Genomic DNA, 14,710 nt, shown 5'->3' on the forward strand with positions numbered 1-14,710 from the left:
CTTCACAAGCTGGTGTTGTTCCATTGAATTCTCCCACTGTCATAGTGCCATCGCCACAAGTCCTTGTCTCGCTACCAACCAGAGAGAACCCTACGTCACAGCTGAAATAAGCCTCCGTTTCAAAACTAAAGGTATCCATAATGTTACTATCTGTGCTATAGGACACCGTTCCATTCTCAGGTGCTGGCAGAGTCTCACAGGTAATAGCTGCATGTAGAATTAAGGTCATTCATGCATGCAGTGTATATAGTATATAGTGGCGTGGAAGATGTTTTGACAAATGGGGGCTATAGTGATTTGGATTTGGAACTGTGTATGCATTGCCTATATTAATGTATAATTAGCGATCAGAACTTGATAATTACATATATATCCTTTACTGTCTTACGTTTGCACACTGGAGCCTCTGTATCAAACACTCCCATGGAGCTGCTGCCATTGCCAACACACACACTGACTGGTTCACCAATGAGAGCAAACCCAAATGAGCAGCTAAAGTTTGCCTCCGCCCCAAAACTGAACGTATCTATTAAAACTTCCCGTATACTGTATTCAACAATTCCATTGTCCGGGGCTTCTAGTGCTGGGCATCTTATAGCTGTGCACAAATAGATCCGAATTATAGATGGAGAGTACGAAATGATTGTCATAATAGCCGAATAATAAGTATACATGCATACAGATAATTTTTATGGCATGACATAATTATCTACAGGCACATGCAGGTATATAGTATGACATGCACACATCATTGATACCGTATAGCGGGAAATTTTGCGGGTGCAAATTTTTGCTATTTGGCTCAGCAGAAATTTCCGTGGGTTCTAATATTCGCGATTTAATTTCAGGAAACCACACCCACCAATAGCTTTGCATGTGAAATACCGGTGCGTGAGAGTGTATCTCTGTTTTAATTTTCACATCAACTGTCTGCCCTCGAAAAACGCGAAAGTTTTCACCTCACGAAATTTCCCGCTGTTTTACGATTGTTTCGAGGCGAGTTATTCTTGTAGCAGGTTTGGATCCACAGTAGAGATAGAAAAGTTAGATACCAGAACCATAGGTCGCCAGTTATACTTATGAGCCAAGCATAAATAGTAGTTTCTTGTGGGGTACTGAATCGTACGGTGGCCGAGAAGCCTCCGCCTCCGCCTACCGCCACAATGAACCTTGCGCGCTTCAATTCTAAGCGCGCGGATGTTTTGTTAACCGCACACGCTTAATTCTAAACACTCGCGGTAAACACATTAAGCGCGCGCGCGGTTGTTCCTGATGTCCGCGTGCGGTAGGAGACACACAGCGCGCGGTTGAACTAGACTTCTACAAGCTACGTTTATGAGTTTTTCCTGCTATTTCTTATAATATTATAAGACTGATATCTTCTAAGTTTACGTATAAATACACAGTCCTTTAATGTGTGACCACAATGAGCTTTTATGGTATGAGGATAGCAATCGAAACCATCTTCCATATATAGTCCTACGTAGTCTACACCTACCATTGCAGTGAGGTTCAGCACCATTCCACTGTCCTACAGTGTTGACTACATCGCCGAGACACACCCTCAGAACATCACCTCGTTCCAGTCCCAGGCCAAGGTTGCAAGTGTACTTAGCCTCAGTGCCAAGCGGGAAAGGGGGTGGTTGGTTAATGGAATATGTGATTGTTCCGTTTTCAGGCTCAGAGAGTTCGGGACATACCACCGTTTCAGCTGAAAGCAAAGTCATACATACAAGCATTAGCTTAAATGATAATTAAGAAAACTGTTGCTTCAAAAATCATACAAGTCAGTGCATGAGACAACTATATAGCGATCATGCACACTCTCAACATATTTTTTATGCTAGTAAAAACTCTGCTAGTAAAAACTCTACTGTGGACACGTAATGCTCACCCTCATTGTCAATAATAGTGATAGTTGTGACATCAGTGTCTCCCCCAGATGAAAACTCTCCTCGAGTTGAGAGTATAGAAGCAACCACAATAATTACCTCATCAATCTCAATGGGTACATCTTGAAGTATAGAGACATTTACAAAGAACTTGGTGCCTGGTCCAGAACCAGCCTCAAAGGTCAATGTGGTTCCAAAGCTCAAGTAGTCTTCCCCAACTATAATTATGTGAGAATGATAAAGCTATGCTATACACATACGTATATTTAGTTTAATCAAAACATTTGCGTGTGCTGTGTACAGTTTTCAAACTGCAAGATCTACGTCTGGTAAATCAATTTATGGAGGTACGTACTTATCTACAGTCGCACAATCTAGTATACAGTTGTGAGCAATACATGCAATCAGAGACGTATTGCGAATACAAAAATAACCTGCAAAAACACAATGGCTGCACATGTTTTAACAACAACAGTGATACACGTATACAGGAGTATCACCTTAAATAGTCATTCAGTATTAATTCCTATTATGCTTACTGGTAGCAAGTCTGTTGACTGGAACGAAAATTCCAAGCAAATTTGCCATCTGTGTTCCATCTTGAACAAGCACGTGAATTGGAAACGTGAGAGTTGATTGGACTAGCTCAACAGACAGCTGCACAATTGTATCATTCTCATCCACTGTAAAGTTGGTCTCAGTCAACAGGAAAACAGGTACTATATAAAAAAGAAATCATTCAAAAGAGAAAATAATGTCCTTACAAAAAAATACTGTTACAGTATAATTATATAGTTCATAACCTAGTAACACTGGTACAGACATAAACGATTGACGTTCAAATTTTAGCAGATTGGATTGTTAAGATGGTGTAGCTATACTTACATGTTTGTGAAGTTATTTGTTTTCATGCCAGGATTGTAATTTATAGCATTGTTGTGAACCAAGGTACAATATACACACTTTTGTTCATTACCATCGACATCCATAATAGTTCCCTCTACTAAGTCTTCTCCCACAGGGAATGCCAAACGAGCCAGAGGCATTGTGGTCAGCTGCAATATCAGAGTCTCATTCTCCTCCTCCACCAGTAGGTCCCGCAGAATGGTTACTTGAGCAGAAGAGGAGATGCCAGGACCAGAACCAGTATCAAATGTTAGGATGAGCGAAGCAGTAAAATCTCCATCTAATAAAAGTGATGGCCCATGATAAAAGTGCATACTCACATTTACAGACAAGGATACTTCGTTCATGTATTTCAAGTATCACTCTCTCCTCTCTTCCCCATTTTCTCCCCAATCTCTCCCATTTCCTCATTTAAAGTATACTTATGATTGATCGCTGCCGTGCAAAGCGATAAAAGCTCATTGATTTGATGTTATGTTTAGAGTATGTTAAATACATGTACGTATAGCCTGGAGATAATCTTACCACTGATTTTAGCTGTTCCAATGTCATTAAGGACAATCTCCACTGGAAAGGGTAGAGTTCCCACAAGCAGTGACACAACAATGGATTCAGCGAGCGTACTAGCAGTCTCAGTGACTGTGAATGAGCCTGGCGAATTAGTGATCTGGAACATTACTGCATAAACAAAACCACCACAGAAGGGGTTATGCATTGCAATACATATACGTACCCATGCAACCAAGCCACACAGGACTATTATTGTACTATATGAACAAACATTCAACTGCCTGCCAGTTTATGTAAGTAAGCTGATATTAACTCACTCCTATGTTATACCGTATATATCTTCTAATTTATCGGACACTTTTAATTATCCCGGACACTCTTCTGAGCAATTTTTATTGTTCTAATACAATCCGGTGCTTATATTACATATCCGGATAATACCTTGAAAAGTTGAGTTACATTCCAAGCAACGTAGCTTTATAGCTGGCCAGTAAGAGTGCTGCAGTTAGATATAGCTTTGAGGATTAGCTATAGTCCAACTATTCAGTCGCACAGTAGGCCCTGATAAATTATGCTCAGAATAATTTTAGCATAATAGGTGTCTAAGGGCAACAATGTCCATTTTTGGTAAAGATCATTACATTAAGTTTTGCATTAACGACGTTTCTCATGGCAAAAAATGGCTGAAGGTGAATATTATGTATGGATCAATTTAAGTTAGCAAGATACACTAAGAATTATGTCTTGTGTCAGTTGAGTGCTGGTTATCTTTATGTCACATTTTTGGGAACAATCAGAATTTTTATGCGGGAATAATCGGATTTTTTAGGAGAATAATAGGCACATTCAAGAATTATAAGGAATAGGGTGAAAAAAGCATGATTTATCAGGGCCTATCGCACAGTCACTGTTCTATTAGCTCGCATGTATCTGCATGCTTGTTTTAATTATTCCGGACAGTTTGCATTCAGGCTCTATTCCAATTATACCCAGACAATTTCCCAAAATAATCATTTTTTGCTGTCCGATAAATTAGAATACGGTACTAACGGTGACCCTTCTATTGGCTATAGGTAGATCTGTTTTATTTCTCACCGTCCTCGTCCAAGATGATGACAGTGGCCATGATAAAGGTTGTGTTAACATTGGGATCAGGTGAGTCAGCTGTCACAATGAACATCTCGTCAAACTCAATCAGATTGTCATTAAAGACTTCTATCTGGATACACATCAGAGATCCTGGCCCGCCTTGAGCAGTGGCATTGAAAAACATTGAGGTGGTATTCACAAAACTATAGTCTTCTGGTTCTGGAAGAAAAATAATTGTACTGTATACACGTATAATCTTATAAACCGAGAGATTAAATTTATGTTTTTAAATCCATGTTGCACAGCGTACAAATTTTTCATTCCATACCTGTAGCATTTCCGTCTACTGTGACCAGACTCACAACCACATCTCTGGGTAAAAACCCCTCAGTGGCTATTTCCAGACAAACTGTTACATTCCCCACATCCTCTCTCACCAGGTACTCATCTTGGGTGAATTGAAAGTCAATGGCTGGGGAGGGGAAGAATCTAAATAAAACTCACGTATACTGTATAGTGTTCAGCTATGTATAGTTAACGTCAATTACTGCAGAAGTTTCATGTGATGAATTAATTAAAAATACAGCCACAGCAAATAGGAAAGCAGTAATCCGATAAACTCTCATATCATCTTTTGTGCATGGTATATGTATACGTACTCAGATAAAAGACTCTTACCAACGCTTTCAATAATCTCTTGAATTCTTCCTGGCTGCTCCCTGAGGATCAACAGAAGCATGATATACAGAAGCAGAAACTAGTAAAACCAGTAGGTTTGACATATGGATTGGCAGTGCGTTTGTAGGTATTTAGCACATGCATACATATAAGCCCTGATTTGGAATCTGACTAGTTTATTTCCTTTTTCGTGAACACATTATAATCCATAATGTTCTGATGATTGTATATTGTGAAAATTGCACATTTCACCGAACATAGAGGGATTTGTACCTAGTAGAGTAAGTCGCTAAACTCCGCCTAAACCATCAGACATCAAAGTGCGTTAGATAAACCAGGGGCTGATCCAGGGGGTGGTTTTGAGAGGCTAAAGCCCCCCTTTTGAAAAAATTACCTGCTAATCTGAGATTACAACAATTTTGCCACCAACCTTGCTACTTACGGCATGCATCTGTAGACTCACTGACTAGCTTGAGAGATGCTAGACAACAGCCAGGTCTAGCTACTAAGAGTATAAAGTATCTAGGCTAGCTATAGACTATAGCTTATAGATCTACTTCAACAAAACATACTAATTTAAAGTGCATAGGTCAACTATTGCTCTCTGCGCAATGTTTGCAACTGCATGCTAGAGTAAGTCGCCGAACTCCGGCAGACATCAAAGTGCGTCCGGTAAAAGGGCGTGTAATGCACAAACAAAACAAGATTAATTAGACACACTAACAGGTGGCCATGGGACTACTCTCCAGCGAAAACTTGGATAGGCCAAGTCGCTTCCAGTCCGAGCAGTGATCATTTGAAAAAAACTACCGAATAATTTGATTTGCGCCAGAACGTACTGATCCGCGTTTTTGCCAAACTACACAGCTAGAGTTAACTAACACAAGCTGAGTACAATCTAGATAGAGTGCAGTACAGAGTGGATCAATTCCCAGAATCAGGCAACCCTGCATGCAAAGCGGAGCTACACTTGTTTCTTTGTTCACGTCTTTTTTTGTTTTCTAATATAATAGCGCTTATAGCTATAGGCGCTATATATTAGCACTTATAGCTGGAATATTGCTGACTCAGCACTTTACAACCCTCACAAAGAAACAAGCCACCCTCGTACAGGGCTTTTCCCCTTTCTACTAGCCCCTCCCTTTCATTTTTCCACGATCCGCCCCTGTAAACGTCGTGTAAACGAACAAAAACAAACTAATTATACACACTCTAACAGATGGCCATGTAAAACAATTAACCAACGAAAACTTGGATAGGCCAGGTCGCTTCCAGTCCGAACAGTGATCACTTGAACCCAATAAATTTCACCAGAAGTACTGATTCCTGGCCGTTTTAGCCCAATTACACAGCTATAGAGCTAGAGCTAACTGACACAAGCTGAGTAAAATCTAGACAGAATGCAGGGTGAAGCAATTTTAGAATGGGAAGTGCAAAGCAGAATTAGAGCTGTTCTTTATGACCGTTAAAAGTGTTTTGTTTGGTGTTTGCCTTTTTTGTTTGTTCCTGTTTGCCGGTGCCAACCCTTAGCAAGTTTTCACATTATGACTATTTTTCAGCCAGATTATTGTCATGAGCACATATACGTACGTACATAGATACAAGCAATGCTAGTAAACTTATATACTACATACTTGCCTCTCTGTGCAGTTGAATATTACGTCTATAATAGTGATCAAGACGGGGTTGTTTGACATCTGATTCAATACAGCAAGCCCAATAGCATTGTTAGTATAGTCTGTAGTAAAAAAATAATACAGTTATTGGCACAGGATATAGATTAGAATGCTGCAATACTTAATACCAAGGGCATATAAAAGAAGAGAGGGCATGCAACAATAAAAGAGCATGCATGATTGTGTATGAAATGCACTCATGCAAATTCACACGTTCATCCGTATGCATCCGCCCATGTTTGAATTCTGCTAGCTACGTGTACTGATATTGATACATGTACATGTAGTGGAGTTGCATTGCCCTCTCTTCCTTTATAAGCCCTTGGTGCGCATGCGCAAGCGAGGTATATATGGTAGTGTGTGTCTGTGTCTCTGTGTAGACTGCTACAGCTGCTCAAGGATCAATGAATTTTAAGTAAGAGTTTCTATAGGCTTCTAGTAATGTTTTCTTGGATTTTAATTCGTGGATTTGCAAAATAGTACTTTGTTCTCGAGTTAGGCCTATGCCTACTTTTTCTTACTTGAAATGCCATTGCAGCCTTTTCAAAAGAGTGCGTAGTGTCCATGGAGTGTTGCTATACTCTACTTAGACTGCAGTGTCCATGGAGTGTTGCTATACTCTACTTAGACTGCAGTGTCCATGGAGTGTTGCTATACTCTACTTAGACAAGTAGAGTATAGCAACACTCCATGGACACTACGCACTCTTCTGAAAAGGCTGCAATGGCAATTGCATAGCTAATTACTAAGTCTTAGTAGTTAGCTATGCACTAGAATGCTAGCTATTGGTAGCTAGCTGCAAGGCTCTGCTACTACAAGCAGCTAGACTCGCTGACCAGTCCAATCTAGGGATTGGGACTGGTCAACTGCCAATCAACGAGTTGTTTTCATTACCGAAATCAGTAATGACCAATCACAGTGCAGAAGCAATGTTATGTGACATATTTCGCCCACATAATTCGTTGTAGTTGGGCTGGGTCTTATGTTGTGTTAGATAAACCACGGGACATAACCCACATTCACTTCATAGTTACGCAACTTTAGTTAACCACACAAACCACACGATGATGTCATACAACTAATTAAAATTCCACTAGAACAACTCGATGATTGGCAGTTGACCATGCAGTCCTAATCCTTAGGATGGACTGGCCAAGCAAGTCTATTAAACCGAGTATTAAGCCACTAGCAGGCTAGACTTTCGATCGTTTTTAACAACAATCATAGTCGATCATTACCCACTGGGTTGAGTTTCTCTGTTCTGCATGCAGCAAAATTTATAAAAATGTTTTATAAATGTGTATATAAAAGCTATTGCTATAAATAGTAGCTTTATGTTATGTAGCATTGACACCTCCACCAAGGCATCAGCACCCGCGGTGCTTTCATTATATAAGGAAATTGAGAACAGGCGAGTCCACATGCAGGATAAGGTTACTTCACTCACCGCATTGCACAGGCTGTATGTTCTCAGTAAAACGTCTTATTCGATGAGATCTTTCAAGAGTATGTCTTGCAAACCGAGGATTTCCTGTGGTAACATTATCTCCAATATCATCGCCCTCTATTCCGAGGCCGTCCAAGTCAATGGGGGGTGGTTCCAACTCATCGAGGGTTAGGGCCTCACCATTACCCTCAAGTGCCAGCCTCGAATGTGCAGCCAGGAGGATACTAGTGACATCTGCCTCGCGCGTAGCAGGGATTACAGCCTGTCAGCATGCATGCAAGGTTTGTTAGAAAATGCACTTACACTTACATTACAATTATGATGGAAATGCTTATCGATACTGTATTAAGGTACAGTTCTTGCCAGTACGTAATGGTGGGGCGACAAAGCATTTGAGATAGAGGCATAATTGTTTCAAACAAAAATTAAGTATGATGGCTACCTCGGGTGGTGTATTTCCCAACTCTGGAATGGTAGTAAATGATGTGAAGAAGACAAGCACTCCAGCTCTAGTTAATGGACCTGCATCAATTGAAGGAATAGTACTCTAGGGGTTGGTAGATGTGATCACCGTATAGCGGGTATATTTCGAGGGTATAAATGTTCGTGGTTTTCGCGGAATAGGCATGAACCGCGAATTTAATATTGCATGCATGCATGCTGCAAAAAGGGCGCTATTTTCCACGATAATTAAATCTGCAAAAACCTTTCTAAAGGCATTTCTGCGAAAATTTATATACCCTCGAAATATACCCGCTATACGGTATAATTATGCTGGCCTAATAGGCATGCACCCTCAAAATAATTATGTCATAGTAGTGCCACAATTCTTCATAGTGAAAGTCAATGTTGAGTAAACACCTCATGTAATTTGAGTAATGACCCTCAGTTAAAAATTAGATACATCCTGGGAAACAATTAAGTGCCTTAAGATCCCCTTTCACAATGGCTTCTATTTGCCAATATTAGTAATCAGTCAATTATCTGCAGATCAGGTGGCACTACTATCGTACTATCGTACTACAGAATATTTTGCAAGCATCAAACATTTGTGAACTTTTTGCGATGGTTGATCAATTTGCAACAATAAATCCGCAAAACCTAAGTTCTTACTAGTAAATACACACGATCCTTGCCAGAACGCAATAGTTAGATCACAAAGGGTCAAATTTTCTGCTGATTTGGCTCATTCGCAAAGGTTTTTCACCCGCAAAATATTCTATATACAGTATACCGACTTTACTACCACTAACCAGGTCCATTGAAGATTGTGACAGAATCGTTAGTCAGCGGAGCGTCACGAATGAATTCCAGCTGGGTACCGTTGGTATCCATGACTACTAGCTTGTTGATGGGAGATGGCAATCTTTTTTGGAGCATTGGAGCATTCATTATATTAATGTATGTGGTTGCATGTTCTCAATAGCAATACTGATCAATAATATTATAGTTATAGCTACATTCATTAATGTTTGATATATGAATGCTTCAGAAATACGTATTATTGACCCTTTAGGTTAGATTTTTCACCTGCGTATGACTGCCATGTTCATCATGTCAAGAATAGTGACCACTCTGTTGACGTACGTGATGCCACCATTAAAAGGAACATTAACCTCATCCACGCTACAGGCCAGGGTTGTGGCATCCTCCAAACTGAGAGTGCTTCTCTTCATTCGCTTAACATACTCCACTTGACGCCTAACTCTGGCATTCTGGGCATATATACACGATTCACAGTGATATGTTATTGCTATCTCTGGAGCAGCCAACTTACAATAAATTGTCGTGGATTTGAACTTTGTCCTCCACTGTTACCATCTACAGATATACATAATTATAATAACAAGTGATATTTGAAAAATTGATTAATAGCCTTTTGTACAGAGTCTGATATTCAATTAATATATTCATTTAGCTATACATGTACAATGGTCATGGATTCCTCCTTTCTCCTTATAATAATGATTATATGGGACTCATATAATGAAGGATGTTAGTGTATGCAAGTTTCACTCGGTATAATAACTCTTCACTTACTGCCAGTCATTGCTAGTAAGTCAGTGCTCACACACACCACAGTGGCCTCGAACCCAGGAAACCTTCCCCTGTCACTGGTCCTCAGGATTACCTCAATAGTACCTGCAGTTAAAGTGCATTCTTATATAGTGAGCAAAGAATCAAGCATACATACGCATGATGAAGAGTACGTGTATATACAGTGTCACATCGTACATCAGTGTGAAAGGACCATTAAATTACTGCTATACTAAGCTAGACATACATCATTTTCATGCACATGGGATCGATGTACGTACTACATTGAATGAATGTCATGCACTGGAAAATGTTAGTGGGGAGATTCTTGAACCTGCATGCATGCAGTGTATATCATTACAGCGTGATTTTAATTGAGGTGCATGCACGCCTACCAGAATCAAGTGAAGATGCTAATTCACTGGGAATGTTGGTACCACAGGTTTCAATAAAGCCGAACCCTCCTCCACCTCTGCTCACTTGGAGGGAATCGGTACACCTATATATAAGTTATACAAAATAAAAGCCATGCATTTTCACACTATAATAGTTGCTAGAAGTATATATATGCCACGCATGTGTTACAGTAGTATAGTGGATTCTTTCTGTAGCTTACAGTTATCAGATGATCTATTTCATAACTCGAATGCATGTCTGCAGACATAACATGCAAGTCATGCATAATGCTATAATTATACAGAAATAGATACCACTCCATCAGTAACCTGCAACAAAAGATTAATATGTCCAATTAAATTGTATACCTTTATAGTATATACATTTTCTTGAATCATGTACAGGCTATAGCTGTTTTGGTGCATGAAACTGAAGGTGCCACACATGACTACATTTATATACTATAGTTGATATGTATATACTGTCGGATATCATAAGGTTATTGAATCAAGAGTGGCATGCCATACCATATTCATGTTTGGAGAGCACTATAGAAAATGACTAACCTATAAAATTAAAATTAGTTGACTCTTGTTAATCCGGTCACCCTTGGGACAGTGCAACTTGGCTGGAATACCGAGGTGGCCACATTTCAGAAAATAGCCGCGGTTAAAAAAACGACTCTACATCGCTAATTTTGTCTCTAGGATAATGAATCATTATGCTCTCTAATCCCAATTTTATACCCAAAACGTCATTTCCGGTCGTAATCAACCCTAGTTTGGGGCAGCCAAAACTGGCCGATATACGAAATAACGAGTGGCCGCATTTCAGGGCGAGTTTTGTGCAGTATATAAACATCTAGACTATATAGCGAGCAATCTGTGCCAAATCAAATGGCCGGTATAATTATCGAGATGACCGTACTTTAGAGAGCCGGAATAGCAAGAGTTGTATATATTTATAGTTTACTGCATGCAGACACACCTTGGCTGAGGGAAATTACGATCCTCACATATCGGCTCCTCAATTTCCAGAGATGTGAGATTGAAGAAAGCAAAATGATTATCCGGACACTGCACTCTATACTTCATTAGTAACTGGTTGCCATAACTGCAAAAATATCATCTCAACAAATAATTAATAGCTATTATACGACATGCAGTTGAATTAGGATTCCGACTCCATAATTCAATGAGCGTAATTTATTATCTCTTCACAATCAAGGGGCACAATAGAACAATTTGCATGTGCATGCATCCACGTCACATTATAAGTATTATTGTTCATGTATGATGAGCTCTGTCCAGTGTATAGAGATACATTATTGTAGTACCTCAATACATACTTGCTCTGTCTATAGTACATATTAATTAAAATGTACACACTTTATTGGGTTGGCCAATGACCTCCCTGGTGAGAAGAGGTAGTAAACGCGCGGATCTCCTCCTATTGTATCGAGCGGCCGCACGATGTCATCTCTGCTTCGAATCACGCAAGTTCTGGAGTTTCGATTCCCACGTATTCTTGTGGTATAGATAGCATACTGACTGGAGGGATAAACATGAGCTTAAATACAGTCAGTATATATACTGTAATGATCGATTGCTATAATATTATAGCTTAATTAATACGTTCCTTCAGAAAATCTAACTAAACTCGACCACTAAAGTATACTGTCTTCCCTATCAAATCAACAGCAATTCAACATACTTTGGTTGTGGAACATTTGTGCGGGCTGTATTCACAATTGTACAATTAATGACATCCAGTCTGTTCAAAAGGCAGCCACGTGGTCTTCCAAACCGGGGCTGTGAGGAAGAGCTGACGAGGGAAATGTATATATTAAAAGTGAACTATTTTAAAAAGGAGTCGTCCTCAGAATCAATGCATGCATGCATGCACACATTGCACATCATATCTATAATATTCCATGCCATGCAGCCTAGTATAAATAATATACATTACCCCATGCTATATATATTATATATAGCTTCAAATAAGTCGTGTTTCTTGTTTTGCATAGATGTACACTATAATTGTAATATCAATATTAAAATGCGCCCATTTTTAGAAGAAGTACGGCATGCAGGTATACATAAATTAAACCCTCCCTGTACTGACCAAAGTAAGAAGTAAAGTAAGAGTAAAGAACATAACCACAATCCAGTATGCATGCAAGGATGCAATATATACAGTACCTTGAAATCAAGCATACAAACATCAAGAAAAATGCAACGATGACAGTCATTGCTGAATTCCAGGACCATATAGTTGCACTGACTAACTATATAATTATGATAGCTACACAGATCTATACACTAACTTCAAAAGTTCTTTACATGTAAGATAACAGGATTCTAGTCATACATGTCAGGTTACATGCACTGCATCCTGCATGCATGCATGGATATTATAGCTGATCAATAAACAACATAACAACATGGATACAGTGGCATCCATGTGTTGGTGGTATCCGATGACTATAGGGTTGGTATATAGATTATGCTTGCAAAATTTTGAGCATAATAGGCACATTTTTTGTTGAGAATTATGCCGGCATAGTATAGGCACCTTTATAACTGGAGCACTAAGTGCAAACCCTCGGCTGGTGATATGATTATAAAGAAACCAGAAGAGTGATATAATGCATGTAGTGATGTATGACTGAGCTGTCTAGCACAGCAACTCGAGAGCAACCAGACTGGAGGTATGCTGAAACATTCGAGAACAGAGTCTTCAATGTTCAAGGCACTTTACTTTCGTGGAATTGCATTTAAAACATTTTGTTGAATATAATTATTTTGCGCTATATATAGTATAGGCTCTGGCTCTTTGAATTAGGCGGATTAATTGCTGTTAAATGCCACCTCGCTATTGTGACCAAACTGGCCAAACTGCACTGTCCTTATAGGGTGACCGGATTAACGAGAGTCTATATACTGTATATACTATAATATGCGGTAATTATGTCAATGCATGTGAGCTATAATGTTGTGGAACAATTTCCGAATAATTATTTTGTGTTAGCTATATATATACGATTTTTGTATGCATGACACTAATATCATAAACTCAAGTTTTCATATGCATGCAGAACAACAATTGAAGTGGCTGATTCGATCATCAAGCTCACCATGCAGGTAACCTTTTCCGGCATGGTCCATATAAGAGGTGAATCAGGTGATTACTGCCAAAATGAGCAGTGAAAAGTAGAGGTGCATTTTGCAAAAATAGATGGTTTATAGGAGGTGGGTTTTGAAAAAATAGGTGATGCTGTTTTTATACAGAGGTGCGGTTTTGGTGATGCAATTTTTTTAGAGAGGTGCATTTGTAGAGGCGCGTTTCAGCCAACTTCACCCTCATCTTCTTCTTCTTTGTAGCCTCCAATTAATAAAGAGTAGCCCATTGGGCAGACGAAAAAGAATATTGAAATTGAGTATTATAACACGCCGCAAGAGGGTGGAGCTTTAAACCAATGTGCGTGTGAGAAGGAGATCAGCGCGGGTTTGCCTTAGATCTTTGATGAAGAGCAAGAGCCACTCTTGCGCATGGGCAGCTTTCAGCCAGACAAAGCCTTGCAGGAGATTGTAGAGGGTGTCATGTAGTGCCCTTTGGTCGTGGGGGAGGTGAACACTGACGCAGGTTGGGGCATCCTGCAGGAGAGCATTTCTGCGCGCTGAGAGAGCAGGGCATCTTACTAAAAAGTGTGATGGTGATTCTTCCTCAGTGTTGCATAGTTTACACGATGCATCCCCCAGAGAGATGTTTCCTCTGTTTCGATATCTAAACCTGGACGTATCCAGCTCCAGCCCGTCACAGCCCACTAGGAGCCTGATTCTGAAATTTGAGGGGCCATGCAGAGAACGATCCAGCTGACAGCATGACCATAGCAGCGAAGGGCGACCTAGATGGGCGGGGAGGGATGAGATAGGGAGATGTGTGCATGTGTCTGTTACCTTGACGTATTGTGTGACTAGTACAGATTTCTCATCACGTGGTTGGTCACATACTGACATATGATTTACAAAGCTGTTGCAGTACAGCGTGCAGTACGTAGATCTATATACTAGCTTGTA

General features: G+C 39.8%; 1 protein-coding gene and 1 long non-coding RNA gene across 6 annotated transcripts in view; one reads left to right on the forward strand and one right to left on the reverse strand.

The window, feature by feature from the left end:
- Positions 1-14,710, reverse strand: part of LOC135351075 (complement receptor type 1-like) — a 61,502-nt gene that overhangs the window by 17,319 nt on the left and 29,473 nt on the right. For 2 of the 3 annotated variants that reach the window (XM_064549983.1, XM_064549984.1), the window contains 21 exons: positions 12,345-12,455; positions 12,020-12,181; positions 11,619-11,744; positions 10,631-10,734; positions 10,239-10,340; positions 9,976-10,019; positions 9,729-9,913; positions 9,452-9,564; positions 8,641-8,720; positions 8,199-8,460; positions 6,714-6,813; positions 5,076-5,116; positions 4,726-4,869; positions 4,404-4,616; positions 3,324-3,476; positions 2,869-3,078; positions 2,432-2,611; positions 1,895-2,110; positions 1,499-1,711; positions 389-598; positions 1-207 (listed from right to left, as the gene is read on the reverse strand). In XM_064549983.1, coding sequence (XP_064406053.1) covers positions 1-207; positions 389-598; positions 1,499-1,711; positions 1,895-2,110; positions 2,432-2,611; positions 2,869-3,078; positions 3,324-3,476; positions 4,404-4,616; positions 4,726-4,869; positions 5,076-5,116; positions 6,714-6,813; positions 8,199-8,460; positions 8,641-8,720; positions 9,452-9,564; positions 9,729-9,913; positions 9,976-10,019; positions 10,239-10,340; positions 10,631-10,734; positions 11,619-11,744; positions 12,020-12,181; positions 12,345-12,455 — 3,176 coding nt within the window. Of the gene's footprint in view, positions 208-388; positions 599-1,498; positions 1,712-1,894; positions 2,111-2,431; positions 2,612-2,868; positions 3,079-3,323; positions 3,477-4,403; positions 4,617-4,725; positions 4,870-5,075; positions 5,117-6,713; positions 6,814-8,198; positions 8,461-8,640; positions 8,721-9,451; positions 9,565-9,728; positions 9,914-9,975; positions 10,020-10,238; positions 10,341-10,630; positions 10,735-11,618; positions 11,745-12,019; positions 12,182-12,344; positions 12,456-12,832; positions 13,063-14,710 lie in introns of those variants that run through there. The other variant, XM_064549985.1, reaches the window with a different exon arrangement.
- On the forward strand, positions 17-9,913 carry LOC135351094 (uncharacterized). Of its 3 annotated transcripts, XR_010399381.1 has the most exons (6): positions 17-131; positions 181-3,504; positions 4,382-4,837; positions 8,097-8,479; positions 9,455-9,599; positions 9,715-9,913. It is a non-coding gene; the product is annotated as an uncharacterized LOC135351094 (long non-coding RNA). The 3 variants fall into 3 exon arrangements; XR_010399382.1 differs by lacking the exons at positions 17-131; positions 181-3,504 and adding an exon at positions 3,511-3,997 and having other exon boundaries at positions 8,082-8,479; XR_010399380.1 differs by lacking the exons at positions 17-131; positions 181-3,504 and adding an exon at positions 3,511-3,997.

This window comes from Halichondria panicea, chromosome 17 (assembly GCF_963675165.1).
Source record: "Halichondria panicea chromosome 17, odHalPani1.1, whole genome shotgun sequence".
Lineage (NCBI taxonomy): Eukaryota > Metazoa > Porifera > Demospongiae > Suberitida > Halichondriidae > Halichondria > Halichondria panicea.